Raw genomic sequence first — 20,176 nt, forward strand, 5'->3', positions numbered from 1 at the left:
TTAGAAAATTCCACAAATTAGAAGAAAAACTATATATTGAAAGATTTATTTTTGGGTTCACCCCCTACGATGAACTTCTAGGTTCACCAACCAATAGGATTGTGTTATTTTATATTCGATATTTTTTAAATAATGAAACAAAATATTGTCAAACTATATTATCTTTTTAAAATTAAAAGGTAAAAAGAAATAAATAAAATAGTAGTAATTACAAAAAAAATATTTTTAACATCGTCAGCAAAACATTAAACCCTAAATTCTAATCCCTAAACTCTAAATCTTAAACCCTAAACCCTTAGGTAAACCCTAAACTCTAGGATAAATCTTAAACTCTAGGATAAATCTTAAACTCTAAATCAAAATCACTAAATATTAAAACACTCAAGGGTTTAGGGTTTAGGATTTAGGGTTTAGAGTTTTAGGGTTTAGTGTTTTTATTTAGCGTTTAGAATTTATCAAAGGGTTTAGGGTTTACCCAAGGGTTTAGGGTTTACCCAAAGGTTTAGGGTTTATTATTTAGGGTTTAGGGATTAGGATTTAGGATTTAGTGTTTTGCTGATGACGTTAAGAATATTTTTTTTAATTCTTTTTTTCTGTAACTGCTATTTGTTTTTTTACTTTTTTATTTTAAAAACATAATATAACTTGAAAATATTTTGTTTCCTTTTTTAAAAGATATCGATTTGAAATAATGAAATTATATTGGCTGGTAAACCTCTAGTGGGTGAACCCAAGAATACCTCGTATTGAAAGAGGTAACATTTTCTACTTGTAATTAAGACTAAAAGTTGCTGCTAGTTACAAAAATAGCTAAGATCGGTGAACTCTTTGGTCGTATATCACAAACATATGTTGTACGTTTATTTTCAAACAAATAATTATATTATTTCGTTAAAAAAATTTACAACATATATTATATTTTAAGTCAAAATTCAAAAAAAAAAAAAACTAAAAAAATTGACACTATTTTAAGATAATTATAGTAATCAAGTAGAGCATTTAGATAACTACGGCTGCTAAAAGTATTTGTTTTTAGCGTAAACATGATGGAATTTTATAGCACTGACTTACTACCATTCGATTCGTATCGAAGGTAGTTGCCTTCATGTATTCATAATGGTTTCAGCTGGTAAAAGCATCACTAATTTTAGACTTTTAGTATGAAAATTGTTTTGAACTTTCTAATTGCAAGTGGCATCGTAGACAAAATAGAATATATAAATAAATGTAACTAATATATATATATATATATATCAATAAAATTATGTAAATAATTATATAGAGTAAATAATTTGACTTGAGACTCTTCAAATGATGCTGCTCTTATGTTTAGGTTCTACACTTCTACTTAAACCCGGTTACAATAAACACATCTTTTATAATTTTAGTTTAAAATTATGACTCATATTTGATGTTTCCCTTGTATCTTTGTAAAAACTAAAATCTAATTTTTGTAAATTGGCTTCGTAAGACCTAGGATGTTATACCTAGTTTGAAACTTTGTAATTAGTACTTTTTTTGTTGTCATCAACTATACACATTCATATTAACTCTTCGTAATTAGTATTACTACTTCAAATAATTATAATTAGACTACATGATAAAGATTCGGCTAATTATATTTTAATTCCAAAACATCACGTCATTAGACTACGTGATAGAGGATCCGCTCATCAAATGCCATGTAAATATATGATTTCCCATCCTACAGATGTTGTGAACTAGACACTTGAAGAAATGAAAACTTAATGAGCCAATTAATTAATCAATTAGGAGTCTGGATATAGTTGGGAAAATAATTATGCGTAAATATCACATTATTATAAAAAAAATCACATTACTGAAAATAAAAATAAAAATAAAAGTATCACGTTATTGGACGGTACTACTACGGTAGTCATCACGTGTAAAAAATGTCAATTACGTGGAAATGTACCAACTTGGTTATCCAATCAGAAAAAAATAGAAAACAATTTATTAAATATAAATCACGCAACTAATCTTCTTATTTTATTTTTAATACATAGTTTTTTTTGGAAATCTGTGTTTCTTTTGTCTTTGCCCCATGTGGTAACTTTAGCGATGGCAATATATTACAGAATCCGTGCGACTTCTGGGCTTGTCACTGGGCCCACGAAAGGACTTAAATCACACACCCAATCTTTTAATTTTTTACTGTATTTAGTGCAGTTTTCTTTTTCAAGTTGAGAGATAGAGCTCAAGCCAATCGAAATGAGTCGGTTTATACCGAACTTGCAAGTCGGTAGAGTTTTTAACTTTTTGATAAGTTTTGACAAGGTCTTTTATGGACAAAACCGGAATGTTGGTATTGCTAGATGGCCGGTTAATGCGGCGGCTGGATATGGATGGGTTTAAATGGCTGTGGTGGTGGCTGATGTCATTATCGAGATTTGGGAACTGAAAGCGAAGGTGATGGGAGTGAGTGACGGTGTAGCGTTTGAGTTTTGTCACGTGGCATAATTCACATTGTAGTAGATTTGGGCCTTATTAAAAGTATTCTGCATTCTCTATTTTGTCTTTCAGCCCAATTTGGCCCGATAATTGATTTAGTTCTAATAATACTTCCAATTCCAAATAGGTTGGGCATTTTTCCTCGGGCCAAAGTATCTACCTAAACGAGAACAAAAAAAACGAAGCCGAATCCGAACTGCCATGCAGAAATATCTAAACAAAACTTATGAGCTGATACTTTGAGGTTTGTTTATAATCTGAACCCAACCGAAATCTGAACTAAAATATATATGATAAAGGTAATTTAGATATTTAATAGTACTCTAAATATTTTTGTAGTTTATTTTATTTGTTATTTTGAATACTTTTAGTTAGTTTATACAGTTTAACTAATTTTTAATTGGATTTTTGAATTATTTATATATTTTATTTTTTTTGTCAATTTTGACGATTCAGACATTGGTTACAATCTGATCCGAACCGAAACCAGAAAGAACCGAACCGAACCCAAAACTCAAATGAGACTTACAAGCATGATACTGAAAATTCAAAAATCCAAAAAGCAAACCGAAACTGACAGGTCCCCGAACGCCCAACCCTACTTCTAAAACCTCTTGTGAAAACTTTATATACTTTTAATTAGATGGAATTTGGATTTTGAATTTGATATAGTACGGTGGATTACATTGTATTTCTTTTTTGAATTACAGACTGACAGAGGGATATCATATCATGAGCCTTTAATATGTTATGCGTATACATAAATTGCCAAAGCGACCGGTTTATTTTAGATCGGTTTACAGATGTGACTAGTTAACATTTTGGGGAGAAATAGATGTAGAAGCTGAGACCAGAAGTAGCTGTTTGGCTCTTGCTGGTTGTAGTTTCCGGGAGTGCTTGTTACTCTTGTTAAAAATAAATGTAGAACCTGAGTCCTAAGATGATACAAAGTACAAACGAAAAACAACTTTCACTAAAAATTACATTATATCTTTACAGGTGCGTTGCTCAAAAGAAAAATCTTTACAGGTGCATAATTAAGAGAGTTTATAAAGAGCTACTAAAAGTTAACAGGAGAATTAGTATTACGTAATCACTGTCACTGGTAAACTAAATCGAGACGGCATATGATCAAAGCATTGACACAACCGGAACTTTAAATAAACCCAACAAACTATCGTTAAGCAATGTGTAACATATAGTTTTGAGACTACGATTTTAATGCATACAAAAGACTATACGATAGAGCGTACGATGAAAGTGATCCATCACCACCACATGACATCACTATCATATATACACATGGCCCATGTGACATGGAATTCAGAGTCGGACTACGATGAACATGGCTTCTTTTCAGCCACAAATGCAGTGGAATCAGATGATGGCCAAAGATGAGAGCCGTGTCTCCAAAGAAACTTCACAGTTAGATCATCACCAGACCAAGGAAATGAGACTTATGGTAATGTGAAAACCGAGACGGATGCAGAGAATGAGAAAAACTGTTGGAGATCAAAACTGGTTGGGGCCAGAAGGTGTTACACGAGTTATCTCACTCGTGAAGAAAAGTCCGAAGACTTGAGATGAGCTTCTAATGTTATTTCTGATAAAACTGTACTTTCTTTAGTTCTTATGCCTGAGCATTGTGAGCCGCTCAATCTGTTCTATTTATCGGCTGGTGTTTGTGTTTGATGTATTACACAATATACATGTTCTAAACTTCTATATTTAAATTCCTATCTTATATAAGAGAAAGAAAAAAACTATTCTTGATGTTCTTCATCACTTTTGTGCTTGCAGTCTATAAACTTGAAGCTACATGCAGTATCTCCTAGTCCTGTTAAGTACAAAACAGCTTAGAAAAATTCTCAGCAAAAACATCCAAATGCTCAAGATTGAATTTTCAAGGCAGATTCTTGAAACAAAAAAAGAAACATTTACAAACCTCAGTACTGCTGGAGTTTGTTTCCCCCATAGTTTGCGCCTCTGCTTTTTCATTTGAGTAACTTCAAGAATTCAAAATTGACAATTAGCAAGAAGCTTAACTCATATGTTGAAATAGAATGGAGACAACAGATTAAAGATGAAGGAAGACTCACGTCGACAGTATAGTAACCCAAATGAGTTCAATACAATCCACCCAAAGAAGCCTTTGGTCTACCGGAATTACACCATATGTAACCAAGTGAGCCAATGGCCAAAGCTTCCACCCTGCCTGCACAAAATCAAACCAAATAAAACATTGTCTTATATGATTATTATTAAAACAAAAAGGCAAGGAGAGATTATTACAGTGATCATTGGCCAAAACGTGGTCTTTATTTCGCCGAAAATCTTATCTGGGGACTGGAAACGCAACAGCCCTAAAACAGTATAGTAGATAGTGTTCCAAATCGCTGACCACACGGTTTGATCAAAGGCAACTTTTGCAGGGACAACCCACCAATCTTGGAAAGGAAACAGAGCCTTGTAAACCCAAAAAAAAAATGTTATTACAACCTATGTTAACAGAAAAAAAGAATAGACTTTTTTTTATTGTTTTACCTCGCAGAATTGGTAGTAATAATGAGAGAGCGAACCATGGAGAGTGAAACCAACAAGACCTGATCTAAGAACACGAGTTCTATCAAACTCAAACAGAGGCTTTCCTTCGTAACACTGTACATAGCCAAAAAAAAAATGGTTAAGACAGAACTCGAAAAATGAGAAGTTTTTTTTTAGTTTAGTTTAGTTTATGTAATTTTACTTGTGCAATCCAATCTCCTAGAGAATACACAACTCCGCTGATGGCCATCTTCGCTAAAACAGGGTTTGTTTTGAGGATTTGCTCATACGCAACCCAGTTGTGTTCAGGTGCGTATCTAAGTATCTCGTAGAGAGTCCAACCCTAAAGAAGAAGAGTAACGATTGTTATATAACACAATCACAGAAAAGGAGAAAGCTTTGACACTAAAAGCTTACATGCCAATAGTCATGATCGATGGAGAGAAGCTTGGTGACGGCAACGGTGCCGGCGGCGAGAACTATGGCTGCGTTGATTCCACGGCTCATCAGCCGATCGGTGTCTCTGTCTATTTCTTCTGCATTTGGTTCTTCTTGTGGATCGAAGGTGTCACTCTTCTTCACATCGATTGCTTCTCTGTCTTCAGTGATTGATCTAACAACGATCAAGCTTCTTCGCTCTGTAATCCTCTGTTTCTGAGTCTTTAAACGGTTTAGTCTGAGGGATTGGGTATGGGTTCTGATCGATTGAGGAAACTTCACGGAGAGGATTATGGTGGTGGTGGTGGAGCCGCATAGAGATGCCATGGGCTTTGTACTAAGGAAGAGTCTTTCCCAGTTTAACTCTTCTTGTTGGTTTTGTCGGAACAAAAATGCAGACTTCGGTGACCAAACTCGGCTTTATTGCGATACTGACCGAACCGGAGTTTGATTAAGATAAACCGATAAGCTCAAATGAGAACCGGTTTGCAGGCTAGTAAAGCAAAAAATAAAAAAAGGTCCTACCGAGATTTGAACTCGGGTTACTGGATTCAGAGTCCAATGTCCTGACCACTAGACCATAGGACCAATTGCTTTCAATCACTTTAGGTCTGTTTAAGAAGAAAATGTATTATTCGCCATGGTGGCCACCGAGGCAGCAGTCTTGGGAAAAGCTCCGATCAAAGTAATGGACCAGAGCTGTGACAAGTGACAACTACCAATTTTTTTAAAAAGTTGGCTTCGGGCATATTATTTTTATAACTAATTTAAAAGGCATAATTCCAAAATTATATTCTATATGATCAACTCATAAAAACATTTCGAAAAGTTGTTTTAATTTGAACTTTATTATTATAACATCTAACTTTATTGATTTCAAATCCAATGTAACAGATTACATGAAAAAACATAAGGTACAAAAAATATGTTATTAAGAAAAAAATTGAGAAAAAGACAAAAATAGCACTAAATCAAGTTTATGTTCTCAAACTAGCATTCAAGGTCAAAAGTCACAAAAATAGCACTTAATGTTTTATCAAAAGTCACAAATTTAAGGTTTAGAGTTAAAGGGTATGGTTTAGGGTTTAGAGTTTAGGGTTTAGGGTTTAGATTTTAGGGTTTAGGGTTTAGGGTTTAGAGTTTAGGGTTTAGGGTTTAGGGTTTAGGGTTTAGAGTCTAGGGTTTAGAGTTTAGGGTTTAGGGTTTAGGATTTAGAGTTGAGAAATGAGGTTTTGGGGATAAGATTTCAAATTTTGAAAAATAAAAATATTAGAATTTTCAAAGGATAAACTTAGAAAAGTGCTATTTTGGTCATTTTAGTTTTTGAGTGCTATTTTTGTGATATAAACTTAGAAAGGTGCTATTTTGGAGATTTGCCCAAAAACTGTTCGGGATATTCCGAGGATTTCATTTTTCGTCAGAATATCCGTCAGAATACCGCTGTTTTCTTGTAGTGTTTGATTAAAAGCAAGAAGGGGTATGCAGATATTCATACAGCAAAACGAATGGAAGATATGGATTTATAGGTTTAAAAGCAAAATAATTTCAATGCCATGGACGGTTACAAAGAAGCATGTTATCTCCTGCACCAGTGGGAGTGTGTTGGAGCAGATTATGATGTAACAGATGGATTGCATCAAATGATCTATATAAAAAAGGTATTTACTCACAACAGTTGAGAGCCTCAAAAAAAGATCTTACAAAACCAAGAACGATGTGAAGAAAAACTAGCGGATCAGCATGTCCTACTAATGCGTTAAGAAGCATCGTGTTACTGTTGTTTTTAGTAAATTTTTTTGGTCATCGGTTTTTTCCGAGAAACACATTTTTCCTCGGAATTTCCTCGGAATATACCGACGGAATTCCGAGGAAATATCAATCCGTCGGAATATTCCGAGGAAATTCCGAGGAAAAATGTGTTCCTCGGAAAAAACCGATGAATTCCGAGGAAATATTATAGCCGTTGGGAGATTTTACAAAATTACGAGGAAATTCCGTGGAACACTTAATATTTTCGATCGATCGATGGGATAATCTAATCGATCGATCACATTGTTACGCTTTGGTCCATCCTAGTGATCGATCGATGCGTTTTTGGACATTTATCCATCGATCGATCCGTTTATAAAAAACCGTTCGAGATTTTCCGAGGAAATTCCGAGGAACACTTGAGATTCTCGACCGATCGATTGAATAATCTAATCGATCGATCACATTGTTACGCTTTGCTCCATCTTAGTGATCGATCGATGCGTTTTTGGACATTTATCCATCGATCGATCCGTTTATAAAAAACCGTTCGAGATTTTCCGAGGACATTCCGAGGAAAACTTGAGATTCTCGACCGATCGATGGAATAATCTAATCGATCGATCACATTGTTACGCTTTGGTCCATCTTAGTGATCGATCGATGCGTTTTTGGACATATATCCATCGATCGATCCGTTTATAAAAAAACGTTCGAGATTTTGTTACCCCAAACCCTGTTTCCTAGGAAAAGCCTCGGAATATTCAGAGGAAATTCCGAGGAACACCTGATATACTCTATCGATCGATGCGTTTTTCTACATATATCCATCGATCGATCTGTTAAAAAAAATTGACGTATTGAAACCCCAAACACTAGTTCCTCGGAATTTCCTCGGAATATTCCGACGGAATTCCAAGGAAGCAAAGGGTTTCCTTGGAATGTCCTCGGAATATTCCGAGGAAATAGGGTTTTTAAACCGAAAACAATATTTTGCGGTTTGAATAACACATATATAACCCTTATTAAGTGTCTTACGTTCATTATGAAGTCAAAAATTCATTCAGCTTACCGTATAATTAACACTTTTCCGATTGTATGAACGAAATCCCACAACATAAGAGAAACACTTATACCTTTTAATGAACGGTAAAGAGAATACTTTCAATTAGTTTTGAAATTTGTTATTTCATGGTTTATGCTCATCTATACAAAGAATCCTCAATGGTATGCATTACAATTGTATAAGAAATGAAATACGGCAAAAAAAATTGATGTTTTCAAACCCCAAACACTAGTTCCTCGGTATTTCCTCGGAATATTCCGAGGAAATTCCGAGGAACAATATAAATTAATAGAAATACATGCACACGATATTCTTTTTCCTCGAATTAATGAAAATATTCCGAGGAAATTCCGACGGATATTTAAGTGGCCGTCGGAATTTCCTCGGAATATTTTCATTTAACTGGGCAAACAAGCCGCCAAATATTTCGCGAAAATTGAAATTGAAAATACTGAGGGAATTCCGACGGAAAATATCCGTCGGACCCAAGGTTTTATAAACTCGAAACGCATCTTCTTCCCCATTTCTCTCTTCTTCCTCTCCGGCGATCTCTCTCTCCTTCCGGCGTTCTCCACCTTCTCTCGCGACGATCTCTCCGGCGAATCCTTTCCATTCCCTTACAAATCATGTAAGGACCCTATCTCACTCTCTTAGGTCCTATTTGTTAGGTTTTTAAGTAGATTTGATGATTTTAGAAGTTTTTTGATAGATTTTTGTTAGGGTGATTGGTTAGGATTGTGATTTGTTGTGTAATAAGTTTAGAATTGTGATTTGGTTGTGTTGAATTGATTTAGAACTTTTTTTATAAATTGTTTATTATTTTTGTATTTAAAAAACGTTTTTTCTATATAAATTCGATTTTACAAAACGTTTTTTGTATATAAATTTGATTTTTGGATTTATAAAAGATGATTTCATATTTATAAAATATTTATATTTATTAAAATATTTATATTTATTAAAACTAATTTTGTATTTATAAAACATTTTTTTGATTTATAAACACTATTTTTTTATTTTTGTATTTATAAAAACTATTTTTAAATATACAAACCGTTCTTTGTATATAAATTCGATTTTTGGATTTATAAAAGATGATTTCATATTTTAAAATTAATTTTGTATTTATAAAATATTTTTTTGATTTATAAACACTATTTTATTATTTTTTGTCTTTATAAAAACTATTTTGTATTTATAAAAAGATGATTTCATATCTATAAAAATATTTATATTTATAAAACTAATTTTGTATTTATAAAACATTTTTTGATTTATAAACACTACTTTATTATTTTTGTATTTATAAAAACTATTTTGTATTTATAAAAAGATGATTTCATATTTACAAAAATATTTATATTTATTAAAACTAATTTTGTATTTATAAAATATTTTTTTTTTTATAAAAACTATTTTATTTTTTTTGTATTTTAAATATGTTTTCTATTTCAATTTTAATTTTATATTTTCGAATTTCAATTTAAAAAAATAAATTTATAATTTTTTTTTAATTTTGGAAATATTCTGAGGAAGTTTATCCCTCGGGATATTCCGACGACATCTTCCTCGGAATATTCCGAGGAATTTCCGACGAACTTGTGGTTCTCGGAATTTCCTCTGAAATTCATTTCCTCGGAATTCCGTCAGAAATTTCTGAGGGAAATTCATTTCCTCGGAATTCCGTCGGAAATTTTCGAGGGATTTCCGAGGAAAGATGAATTTCCGAGGAGTTATTTCCGAGGACTTTTTCGTTGGTATGTCGTCGGAATAGCGTTATTCCGACGACATACCGACGATTTTTTCCCTTAGTATGCAGCTGTTTTCTTGTAGTGAAACGCTCTCCCATTCGTTCCTTAGTATCTCGGATGAAGAAAATGTGCCTATCCATTCATCATAGACGTGAAGAACCATTACATCCGAAAGTGACCACATCGTTTGAAAACAAACTCTAGCTTATTCCACCTTGAAAATCAACTCCATGAATGTGGAATAATGAAACTCTTTTAATCTCTTCACCCAAATCATGTGGAAAGTCCGAAGAAATAATGATATAGATCCGACCAGCAACATAGGTTATATACGCCGGTGAAAGCACGAGGAAGAGCACAAATGGTGAGATGGCAACAAGACGTAATTTGGATCTCTCCGAATCGGAATATATGATGTCCAATTCAACATGAACTGGTTTGATTACTTAACTATTACTAACTATAAAGAAATCAAATAAGAAACTCCGACGGCCGAAGCCGCCGTTTTTCCGGTGAAAAACAAGAGTGACGGTTGTTTGAAAAAATCGCCGAACCTTAATTAATATTGTTATTCTTAGAATTTGCTTGCTATAATCACAATTTAAAGTTAAGAATCAATTAATTGCAGTAATATCTCTTTTACACAAAAAAAGATTATAATATTTTCCTCTTATTGTTTATTTTTATAAAATTGACATTGTAATAAAAAAAAACATACTACTCTAAACCCAAATCGATATTGATATCATTGGGATTATTTTCTCTTAGTCTATATTATTTATTCTAAAACTTTAAAGTAAACATTATGACATATAATTTATACTATAAATATTGTGTAATGTTGCAGTTTTATTTATCAAAATAAACATACAAAAACTAGTAAAACATTTTTGACAAATTTGTCTTTCAAAACTTATTTTACAAAACTAATCATATTTTATTATTTTATTGTAACAATATAGATATTTTTGGTCTATTGCTCCAAAAATCCTTAACACGACTTGGTTGTAACGATTTGATCTTGCTTGTTATATTCGGTTTGGTGTTCACTCAGGAGCGCAAGACAACTTCATCTAGTTTACCACTTCTGAACGCTACGTTTGAGGAAAGGTGGCAATCTCAACGATCAATATTAGAAAATAACTAGTATTACACTGAGTCATATTCTTTAGGACATGATTAACTCCGGTCTCTAAACTGGAGTTCTTAACTCATGATTTGACATTTTTTTTTTACACTTTTCGACTAAGAGACGATTCTTATATATCTTATTTAAGAGACGGTTTATCTAAGAAAAGCTAAGAACCGTTTTTTAGCTGAAGCTACGAACCGTCTTTTAGTTGAAGCTAAGAACCGTCTCTTAGCTGAAGCTAAAAATCCCAATTAAAAGAATAAGGTTAATTCGTAATCCTTATTTACATTACCAGATAAACAGCGAGATGCTGCACAGCAGCACAGGTAGTGTGGGAAGTGAGTGACGTCATCTGATAGTGACTGGCACGTGAGACACTCGCCAGCAAGAAAACAGATGTGAGAATCCAATTCCAACTAGACCTTTTCTTCCTTGCGGCCACTTTTGTCTTTTTCACCGTTTCCACTTTTCACCACCCCCTTCTATTCTCCATCCACGCGCCTTGGCAAAGCGCGTGTCTTTCAGCACACCGGTCACACTAACAGAAATACCAATTATTCTCTGTTACTGTCCAAAAAATTGGACAAGTTTGAAACAAGTCGCTGGTCGGATTTGGAATCTTAAACAAAAAAAGACAGTGTTACAAAAAAAAACCAAGAATGCAACTTGATAACAGTTGTACACATCATGGCGTTAAATCATTGATTAATCAATTGAGTTTTCATTTGATTAATTATGTTAAATGGATGTTGTACTGATCTCAAGCAACAGTATCATTGGTCAATTTTTAATTCATATAAAACCATGAGCAGAGTTTCCTGGTTGTTTCAGTAACAAAAAAAAAAGTTTGCATTTTTTTCTGGATTGGGTTTAGTATTTTTTTCTGGATTGGGTTTAGTAATAAAAGAAGACTTATTATTGGGTTCACCCCCTAGGTGAACCTAGAGGTTCACCAACCAATAGGATTATGTTATTTCAAATTTGATATCTTTTATAAAAGGAAACAAAATATTGTCAAATTATATTATATTTTCAAAGTAAAAAGATAAAAAATAAAAAAATAAAAATAGTAGTAATTACAAAAAAAAAATTTAACGTCGTCAAGAAAAAACTAAACCTTAAATCCTAATCCCTAAACCCTAAACCCTAAATCCGAAACCCTAAACCCTTGGGTAAACTCTAAACCCTTGGATAAATCATAAACTCTAAATCAAAAACACTAAACACTAAAACACTCAAGGGTTTAGGATTTTAGTGTTTAGTGTTTTTGATTTAGAGTTTATGATTTATCCAATGGTTTAGGGTTTACCCAAGGGTTTAGGGTTTACCCAAGGGTTTAGGGTTTCAGATTTAGGGTTTAGGGATTAGGATTTAGGGTTTAGTGTTTTGCTGACAACACTAACAATATTTTAGGATTTTTTTTTTTTTTTTGTAACTACTATTTTTTTTTATACTTTTTTTATTTTAAAAACATAACATTACTTGATAATATTTTGTTTCCTTTTTTAAAAGATATCGAATTTGAAATAATGAAATCCTATTGGTTGGTGAACCTAGAGGTTAACCTAGGGGCTGAACCCAAGAATAACTCATAAAAGAATAAAAAAGAAGACTTTCCCACTTTTAGTTTAACACACCAACCATTCGTTGATGACGATTCCTCTACTTTTCCAGTAAGTTTCACTTTATCTTCTCTTCTCGAGATTGGTTAACTTCTCCCTCGATTGGTTATGGATCTTGTCGCTTTATTGATGGTTCTTTGATGGCTGCTTGTTTACAGATCCCTAGACATCGTCTTGTTCGATTAATGTTTGGTTTACTTCATCCTGACTTGGAACAATGAAGAGATCTAAGCTCTACTGTCTTCTTCTTCTTCCTCTGCTCTTGTCTCTGCTGATTTTGTCTCCTTCCTTCTCCTTTGCTGCTACTAATCCTGATGATGGTAAACACTTCTAGATTTACTTTTATGTTTGGTCTTAGTAGATTTGAATTATAATATCCCCAAGTGAGATCTGTTTATATTGCTTGAGAATTAACCAGCATTGTTGTAATTTTGAATCAGTTGCTGCAGTGAACGGCCTGTTCGCTGCACTTGGATCACCTATTCTCCCTGGTTGGATTGCTGCTGCTGGAGACCCATGTGGTGAATCTTGGCAAGGCATTCTCTGCAATGGCTCAGATATAATAAGCATGTTAAGTTCTTTTCACAGAGACTAAACAACTATCATTCATTTCTTTATGTTAATTATGTTTTTTTTTAATGGTTACAGAACCTTAAATGACGCCAGTTTGGGAGGAGAGCTTGGTGACACCAACTTAGTTAGGCTCCATTCTATCAGGACAATGTAAGCATTTTTTTCCACACAACATGTTACAATACTGACAAAGCCATATCTCTTGTAACGTTTTGTATGTTTTACTTTGCTCTCTTTCTCCAGAGACTTCAGCAACAATCATATAGGAGGAAGCATACCTTCTACTTTGCCGGTTACATTGCAGCAATTGTATGTATACAAAACCTTATACCAGTTTGTATGTATATACTATATAGTTTGTTGATTTGAAATGGTCTTTACCATTTTGGCAGTTCTCTTTCATCTAATCAGTTCACCGGAACAATCCCTGAATCTTTAGGAACACTAAGTTCTCTGAGTGACATGTAAGTTCTCTTATTACTACCCAATATCTGTCTGAATATTTCTAATTAATACTATATTCTTTTTCAGATTTTTGAATAATAATAATCTATCAGGAGAGCTACCTGATGTGTTTCAAAACCTTGTTAGCCTGATTAATCTGTATGCTTCTTCTTTTTTTATGAATGGTTTTGTGAACAGTTACTGTTTCTATGGGTTCCTGTAGTGATCTAGTATCTTTGTGCAGAGATATATCAGCTAACAATCTAAGCGGCATGTTGCCTCCTTCAATGGGGAGTTTGTTAGCACTTACAACATTGTAAGTTTTTGTTCTTTTTTAATTTTAGCCTTTTCTTGGTTTCCTTCTTCACCAAAGCTGATATATGTGAGTTTGCTCAGACATGTTCAGAACAATCAGCTCTCAGGAACTCTAGACGTTCTTCAAGACCTCCCTCTTAATGACTTGTAATGTTTCTTTCTCTCACAACAATGGCTCCAACTCTTTAGCAGTGATTGTCTTTGTTGTTTAATGTGTTTCTTGGAAACAGAAATGTAGAGAATAACCTCTTCTCTGGAGCCATACCGGAGAAACTACTAAACATTCAGACATTCCTGTAAGTATTCTCTAAACATTCATGTTTTTTTTTTCTCTCTTTCAATTGCTTTTGTTTATGCTTAAACTTGGTAATGCAGAAAGGAAGGGAACATGTTCAACTCCACCACAGTTGTTGCACCATCATTGTCTCCGTCTATATCTCCAACAAAACCTTCTCCTCCTAGGCGACCATTCTTTGGAGTCCCACCACCTCCTGCACCTGAAAGAAACCGAGGGAAAGCTTCTGATGGACCTTCACCTTCAGAGGAATCCAGCTCTTCACATACTAAACGGATAGTCCTCATATCATTCGGTGGCGTCATCCTCTTCATAATCCTTGTTTTAGCATTACTCTTGCTCTTGCCAAAATGTGCAAGACGAAGAAGAGTCTCTAAACGGCATCAAGTTGGTGCTGACAGAGTACACAGAGAGAATCCTCTGGAGAACATGCCTCCTGTACTGCCACCACCTGTTCGGTCTGAGAAAGGTAAAAAGATTTTGAGATTATGCAATGTTTTTTTGGACATTGCTTACCTAACGTCATTGTCCTTATGAAACAGTGCCCTTCACCAAAGCTGGACAAGAACCAAAGGTTTTTCATGACCTTGAACGGTTGCAAAGACCTCCTCCTCCACCGCCGCCTCCTATAACAAGACAGGAGAGTCAAGATATTGACTTTTCAATGTTAATGCCTCCACCGCCTCCTCCTCCACCTCCACCACCACCTCCTCCTCTGGCTGAGAAGGTCACAGTGATGCCAATCAAGTCTCCGGAGAGACCCTTTAAGAAGCCTTCCCCTAAAACACGCTTACATGTTACTTCCGTGAAGCACTATTCAATCGCATCTCTTCAGCAATACACGGAGAGCTTCTCTCAGGAGAATCTCCTCGGCTCAGGCATGCTTGGGAGTGTTTACAGGGCTCGTCTTCCCAATGGAAAGCTCTTGGCTGTCAAGAAGCTGGACAAGAGGGCTTCTGAGCAGCAGCAGGATCACGAGTTCATCGAGCTAGTGAACGATATAGATATGATACGCCACGCCAACATCGTTGAGCTTGTTGGTTACTGCGCTGAGCATGATCAGAGACTACTGATCTACGAGTACTGCAGTAACGGTACTTTACAAGACGGTTTGCATTCAGACGATGAGTTCAAGAAGAAACTCTCGTGGAGTACACGTGTCAGAATGGCACTTGGAGCTGCTAGAGCCCTTGAGTAAGTTTCCTTGTTTTTTATATTACTTAAAGAAAAAAAGTAAAAGTAAGTTTCTGACTTTTTGGTTAATGTTGATAAGGTACTTGCATGAGGTGTGTGAGCCACCAATCATACACAGAAACTTCAAATCAGCCAATGTTCTACTTGATGATGATCTGAGTGTTCTTGTCTCGGATTGTGGTTTGGCACCATTGATATCATCAGGCTCTGTGAGTCAGGTAAAGTAGTTAAACCCAATGAGCTATTGTGGTTTCTTGAAGCTCTAAAACCAACTTATCTGTTGTATGAATCAGTTATCAGGACAGTTGCTTGCGGCTTATGGTTATGGAGCTCCAGAGTTTGACTCAGGGGTCTATACATGGCAGAGTGATGTATACAGTTTTGGTGTTGTCATGTTAGAACTCTTAACTGGTAGAATGTCCTACGACAGGTATGGGTTCTTCACTTAGTTTTTTTTTGGGGTAAATCTCATAAATAGCATCTTTTTAGTTTATATCACAAAATAGCACTTATTAACGAATAAAAACACTTGATTAACCTACATCCTAAACCCTAATCCCACCCTCTAAATATTAAACCCTAAATTCTAATCACAAAACCTTAAACTCTAATATATAAATACATTTATTTTCACATTTTAATGAATGCTATTTTGAAGATTTTCTCCCTTGTATGCTATTGAAGGGTATTTTTTGTTTGTTTCTTTGGGGTATATGTGTATTCATGTGAGTTGGTTTATAGGGACCGGACTAGAGAAGAGCAGTTCTTGGTGAGGTGGGCAATCCCTCAGCTTCATGATATCGATGCATTGGGCAAAATGGTTGATCCATCTCTTAACAGACAGTACCCTGCAAAGTCATTGTCACACTTTGCTGATATAATTTCCCGATGTGTTCAGGTAAGAAGCACATACTGAACTATGAGAAACTGTAGTTAGACGAGTGTGATTGTGTTTTGCTTGACCAAAAGGGTGTTTTTTTGTGACAGTCCGAACCAGAGTTTAGACCATTGATGTCTGAAGTAGTGCAAGATCTTCTAGAAATGATCAGAAGAGAGCGTCATGGTTCAGGGGAGCCTAGCGTAGACTAGTGAACTGTAAAGAAACATTTTTCTTGATGATCTCTGTGAATTCGCGGAACCAAGAGATGTTCAGTTCTCAGAAACAACCAAGGGGAGTAAAGCAAAGACATAGAATGAGTCATAATCCTGAGGAAGCACATTCTGCAGCTATAAGAGGCTTATTTCATGTAAATTTACTCAAGGGAAAGAACAGTGTGCTTGCTTCCAATCTCAGATGATTTGATTGGTGGGAAGCTTTTTTTTTTTTTCTTTTGTGAATCTAGATTATCCCTGTTTGTTGAAGACCTCTTCTAGTATAAAATTGTGTGTTTACTTGATTCTTTGTACCTGTGTGTACTTTAAAAGATATAATAATCTGCTTTGTGTCTGAATTCTTTTCAGTGCGTGCAACGTGTTCATATGAAACATTGTACTTGTTAATTTGAAACAAACGGATCTGTATTTTGTTAATTACTGAAAGGATTTGCATCATGAGAGAATATCTGTTGTTTTTTGTTGCTGAGTTTATTACAAAGATCAAGGGTTCAAAACTGTCATTATTGAGCAATAGTTGAACTAGAACAGTGAAACAACCAAATGGACATTACAAGAACCCAAGATGAACAAAAAAGGAGTAATAAATGGGCTCCAAGAAGAACAGACAAAAATTGCTCTCTCCACCAAACCAATATCAGCATCATCCATTGCATTATCCAATAGAATATCAGATTATTCACAGGTTGAATCCAATATTTTTTCACCCCCATGCATAGGCCCGACGTTTTTACCCCAAACTGAAGTCCCTACCTTAACACGAACCGGAAATAATGAAATCCAATCCGAACCGATATACAAAAATATCCGAAAGGGACTTAAGGGTTTGGTACTTTGTTGTTTGGTTACAATCCGAACCGAAATCTGAAGTAGGATTAAAAAAATATCTAAAATTAGTTAAATATGTTACTATTTTTATATATGTTAAGTAAGGTAATTTAGATGTTTTAAGGTATTTTTAAAGATTTATGTTTTATTCTTTTAATTTTTATTTGAATACTTTTTAGTTAGTTCAGTTAGTTGAACTAGTTTTTAATTAGATTTGTGAATGTTTTAAATATTTTGAATATTTTTGTCATTTTTTAAGTTCTTAAAAGTATTTTGGGCGATTTCGAACATTGTTTATAATACGACTCGAACCGAACCCGGAAGGAACCGATCTGAAGTGATAATTAGTAAAACCCGAGTAGGACTTATTAACGTAATAGCGAAAATCCAAATATCCAAATCAACCGATCCGAATCCGATGGCCCCCACGTATTCATGCTCATGCACCACCTTTTGAGTTTTCGTTTTTATATTAATGGGATATTGAGGAATAACAGAGAGAAATAATAGTGTAAACAAGAAGTCCACCATTAGGTAGACTTTAAAGGATAACACAGTTCCACACAACAACAAAAATTTTGCTCAAAGAAAAGGGAGAAGAAGAAGCTTTTTTTATATAGCGCGAAGTCAGGAGATGATACATGAAAAATTAACCCTAGATCTCCAATTATTGTTTGGGTTGTTCAAGCTCTGGTTTCATTTTCACTTTGGTGAATCACATTTCCAAAGGGTATTTGAATCGAAGGAAAATGCAAATTCTTATCTGATCTCGGGGGTGAAAGGTGATTCTCATAGGATTTGAGAACATTGTAAGCTGTGCAACTGTTCTACTTTTCCATAATCTGACAGTTCTTGTCTCAGATTATTTGTCAAGCCAATGTAAAAAAGCTGAGTGGCCCTATTCGGAAAAAAAAAATTTGATTTTACCTAAGAATCAAAAGAAAAAATCTCTGGTTTTCTTATGTCCTTGTGTTCACAAAGAAGAAGCTAAAGAGCCAGTTTTGTAGAAGCATCGTTAGAGCATCTTTAATGGAGATGCTTAAATAAGTGATTAGTGGTGGGGCCCACCATAAAAGAGGAAGAAAGGATGCCAAAAACGCCCGATTTAGCATCGATATACTGTTTCGCAGGCCCCACTGACACGTGGTGGCGGTCCGCGATTGGTTCGTTTTTAATTTTTTTTTTAATCAGAGAAAAAACCAAAAAAAAAAAAATTAAGCACCCCACTTGGGGTGCTAGGGTTAATGGTGCTCTTATCCTAACACCCCATAATGGGGTGCTTAAATTTTTTTTTTTTTTTCGGATTAAAAAAAAAATTTAATAAACGAACCAATCGCGGGCCGCCACGTGTCAGTGGAGCCCGAAAACAGTGCAAACATTGGTGCTTAAATAGGCTTCAGAAGTGCTGGTGCTTAAAATTTTTGTGGGACCCACTCACTATTATATTAGTTTTTTGTTAAACAACCCCTCCTAAGCACTTGAGATAATCTATCTATATAAAGTTGGCTTTTCTCCTTCTTATGACATGTGGAAGGGCGATTTGTTGACATGTGTCCTCGTGTTTTTTTTTTAAATCCTTCTTCATTTAAATTATTGCAATTTGCTCGATCAATTTCTAATTATGTACTATCTAATGTTTCTCATATTTATTGGTCCCTAAAATTCAAGAAATAAATAAAAGAATATAAATATATTTTAAATATTTAATTTATTCACAATTCAAAATTGCATAAACTTTCACCATTTTATTATTTACTAATTTTTATTATTTCATTTACAAATTATATATTTATTTCACTATTAATATCATAAGATAATCAAACTAAGAATAAAAAACTAGAGCATCAACGCAAATAACCAAGAAAGCAGGACAAAGAAAGAATAATATTCGAAAGGCCAAAGCCACCAAGAAGCAGGAAGATATATGGCTAAAGCACTGGAATCACAACCAGTAGCTAAAAGGTAAGAAACACCTCACAAACTAAACAAGAACCTACAAGACGGTCATGCAAGTGCAAAACCACAAAGCTCTGGATAGAAGGGACCAAAGCTCCAAGAGACTAACTCTGCACACCTATACCAAGAGAAATATAAAAAGAAAAGAAACAACTTGAGAGAGGGAGAATGAAAGACAACCACTGAGAAATCAGAGACTAAACTTGAGACCAGAAATAACCTTCCAAGCCCACATAGCATACACGAACGAAAACATTATCCAAACCTGAAATGGCAAACATGGTGAAAGGGAGAGCCACCAGAGATGCGATGAAAGCAACAAAGAGATGCGAGAATAGAGAGGGAAAGGGAGACGAAACGAAATCAGCAAAGTATGGAGCCGTCCTCGAGATATAAAAGGGAGCATATAAATCAGAACACCAAAAAATAGATCTTGAAAACCAAGACGAACATAAACACTATTGACGGTAAGCCAACAACGATGAATACAACATCAAAGACGACTAAACTCTGGCCCAACCAAAGAGACGCAGTTCCAAACATCAGTTGAAATCTAAGGAAGAAGAGGACCTGTCAATATTGACTGGAACAGCCTACAATGTCGTGAGAATCAACCAAACAACTGAAAACTCATAAACCTGATCTACAAAAAATACCATATAATCTCACAGGTGAAGAAGGCAA

The 20,176-nt window shown here is 34.6% G+C and overlaps 2 protein-coding genes and 1 non-coding gene across 4 annotated transcripts; 1 reads left to right on the plus strand and 2 right to left on the minus strand.

Annotated features, from left to right (window-relative positions):
* Positions 1-4,050: 4,050 nt before the first annotated feature.
* On the minus strand, positions 4,051-5,856 carry LOC106436240 (protein SYM1). Its single transcript, XM_013877199.2, has 7 exons — positions 5,434-5,856; positions 5,219-5,359; positions 5,017-5,130; positions 4,765-4,938; positions 4,572-4,687; positions 4,418-4,478; positions 4,051-4,309 (listed from the first exon to the last, which is right to left on the minus strand). Exons 1-7 carry the CDS (start codon positions 5,779-5,781, stop codon positions 4,304-4,306), a joined length of 960 nt encoding a protein of 319 aa, XP_013732653.1. The 5' UTR covers positions 5,782-5,856; the 3' UTR covers positions 4,051-4,303.
* A 114-nt stretch (positions 5,857-5,970) lies between these two features.
* TRNAQ-CUG lies at positions 5,971-6,042 on the minus strand. The gene has a single exon. It is a non-coding gene; the product is annotated as a tRNA-Gln (tRNA).
* A 6,662-nt stretch (positions 6,043-12,704) lies between these two features.
* Positions 12,705-17,048, plus strand: LOC106436237 (protein STRUBBELIG-RECEPTOR FAMILY 3). 2 transcript variants are annotated; one of them, XM_022699341.2, is made up of 16 exons: positions 12,705-12,825; positions 12,933-13,094; positions 13,215-13,344; positions 13,423-13,497; positions 13,591-13,656; positions 13,740-13,811; positions 13,879-13,950; positions 14,036-14,107; positions 14,188-14,253; positions 14,337-14,402; positions 14,482-14,870; positions 14,944-15,595; positions 15,675-15,813; positions 15,889-16,025; positions 16,337-16,493; positions 16,583-17,048. In XM_022699341.2, exons 2-16 carry the CDS (start codon positions 12,992-12,994, stop codon positions 16,682-16,684), a joined length of 2,298 nt encoding a protein of 765 aa, XP_022555062.2. In that variant the 5' UTR covers positions 12,705-12,825; positions 12,933-12,991; the 3' UTR covers positions 16,685-17,048. The 2 variants fall into 2 exon arrangements, with proteins under 2 accessions (XP_022555062.2, XP_048606991.1); XM_048751034.1 differs by lacking the exon at positions 13,879-13,950.
* Positions 17,049-20,176: the final 3,128 nt, after the last annotated feature.

This window comes from Brassica napus, chromosome C3 (genome assembly GCF_020379485.1).
Source record: "Brassica napus cultivar Da-Ae chromosome C3, Da-Ae, whole genome shotgun sequence".
Lineage (NCBI taxonomy): Eukaryota > Viridiplantae > Streptophyta > Magnoliopsida > Brassicales > Brassicaceae > Brassica > Brassica napus.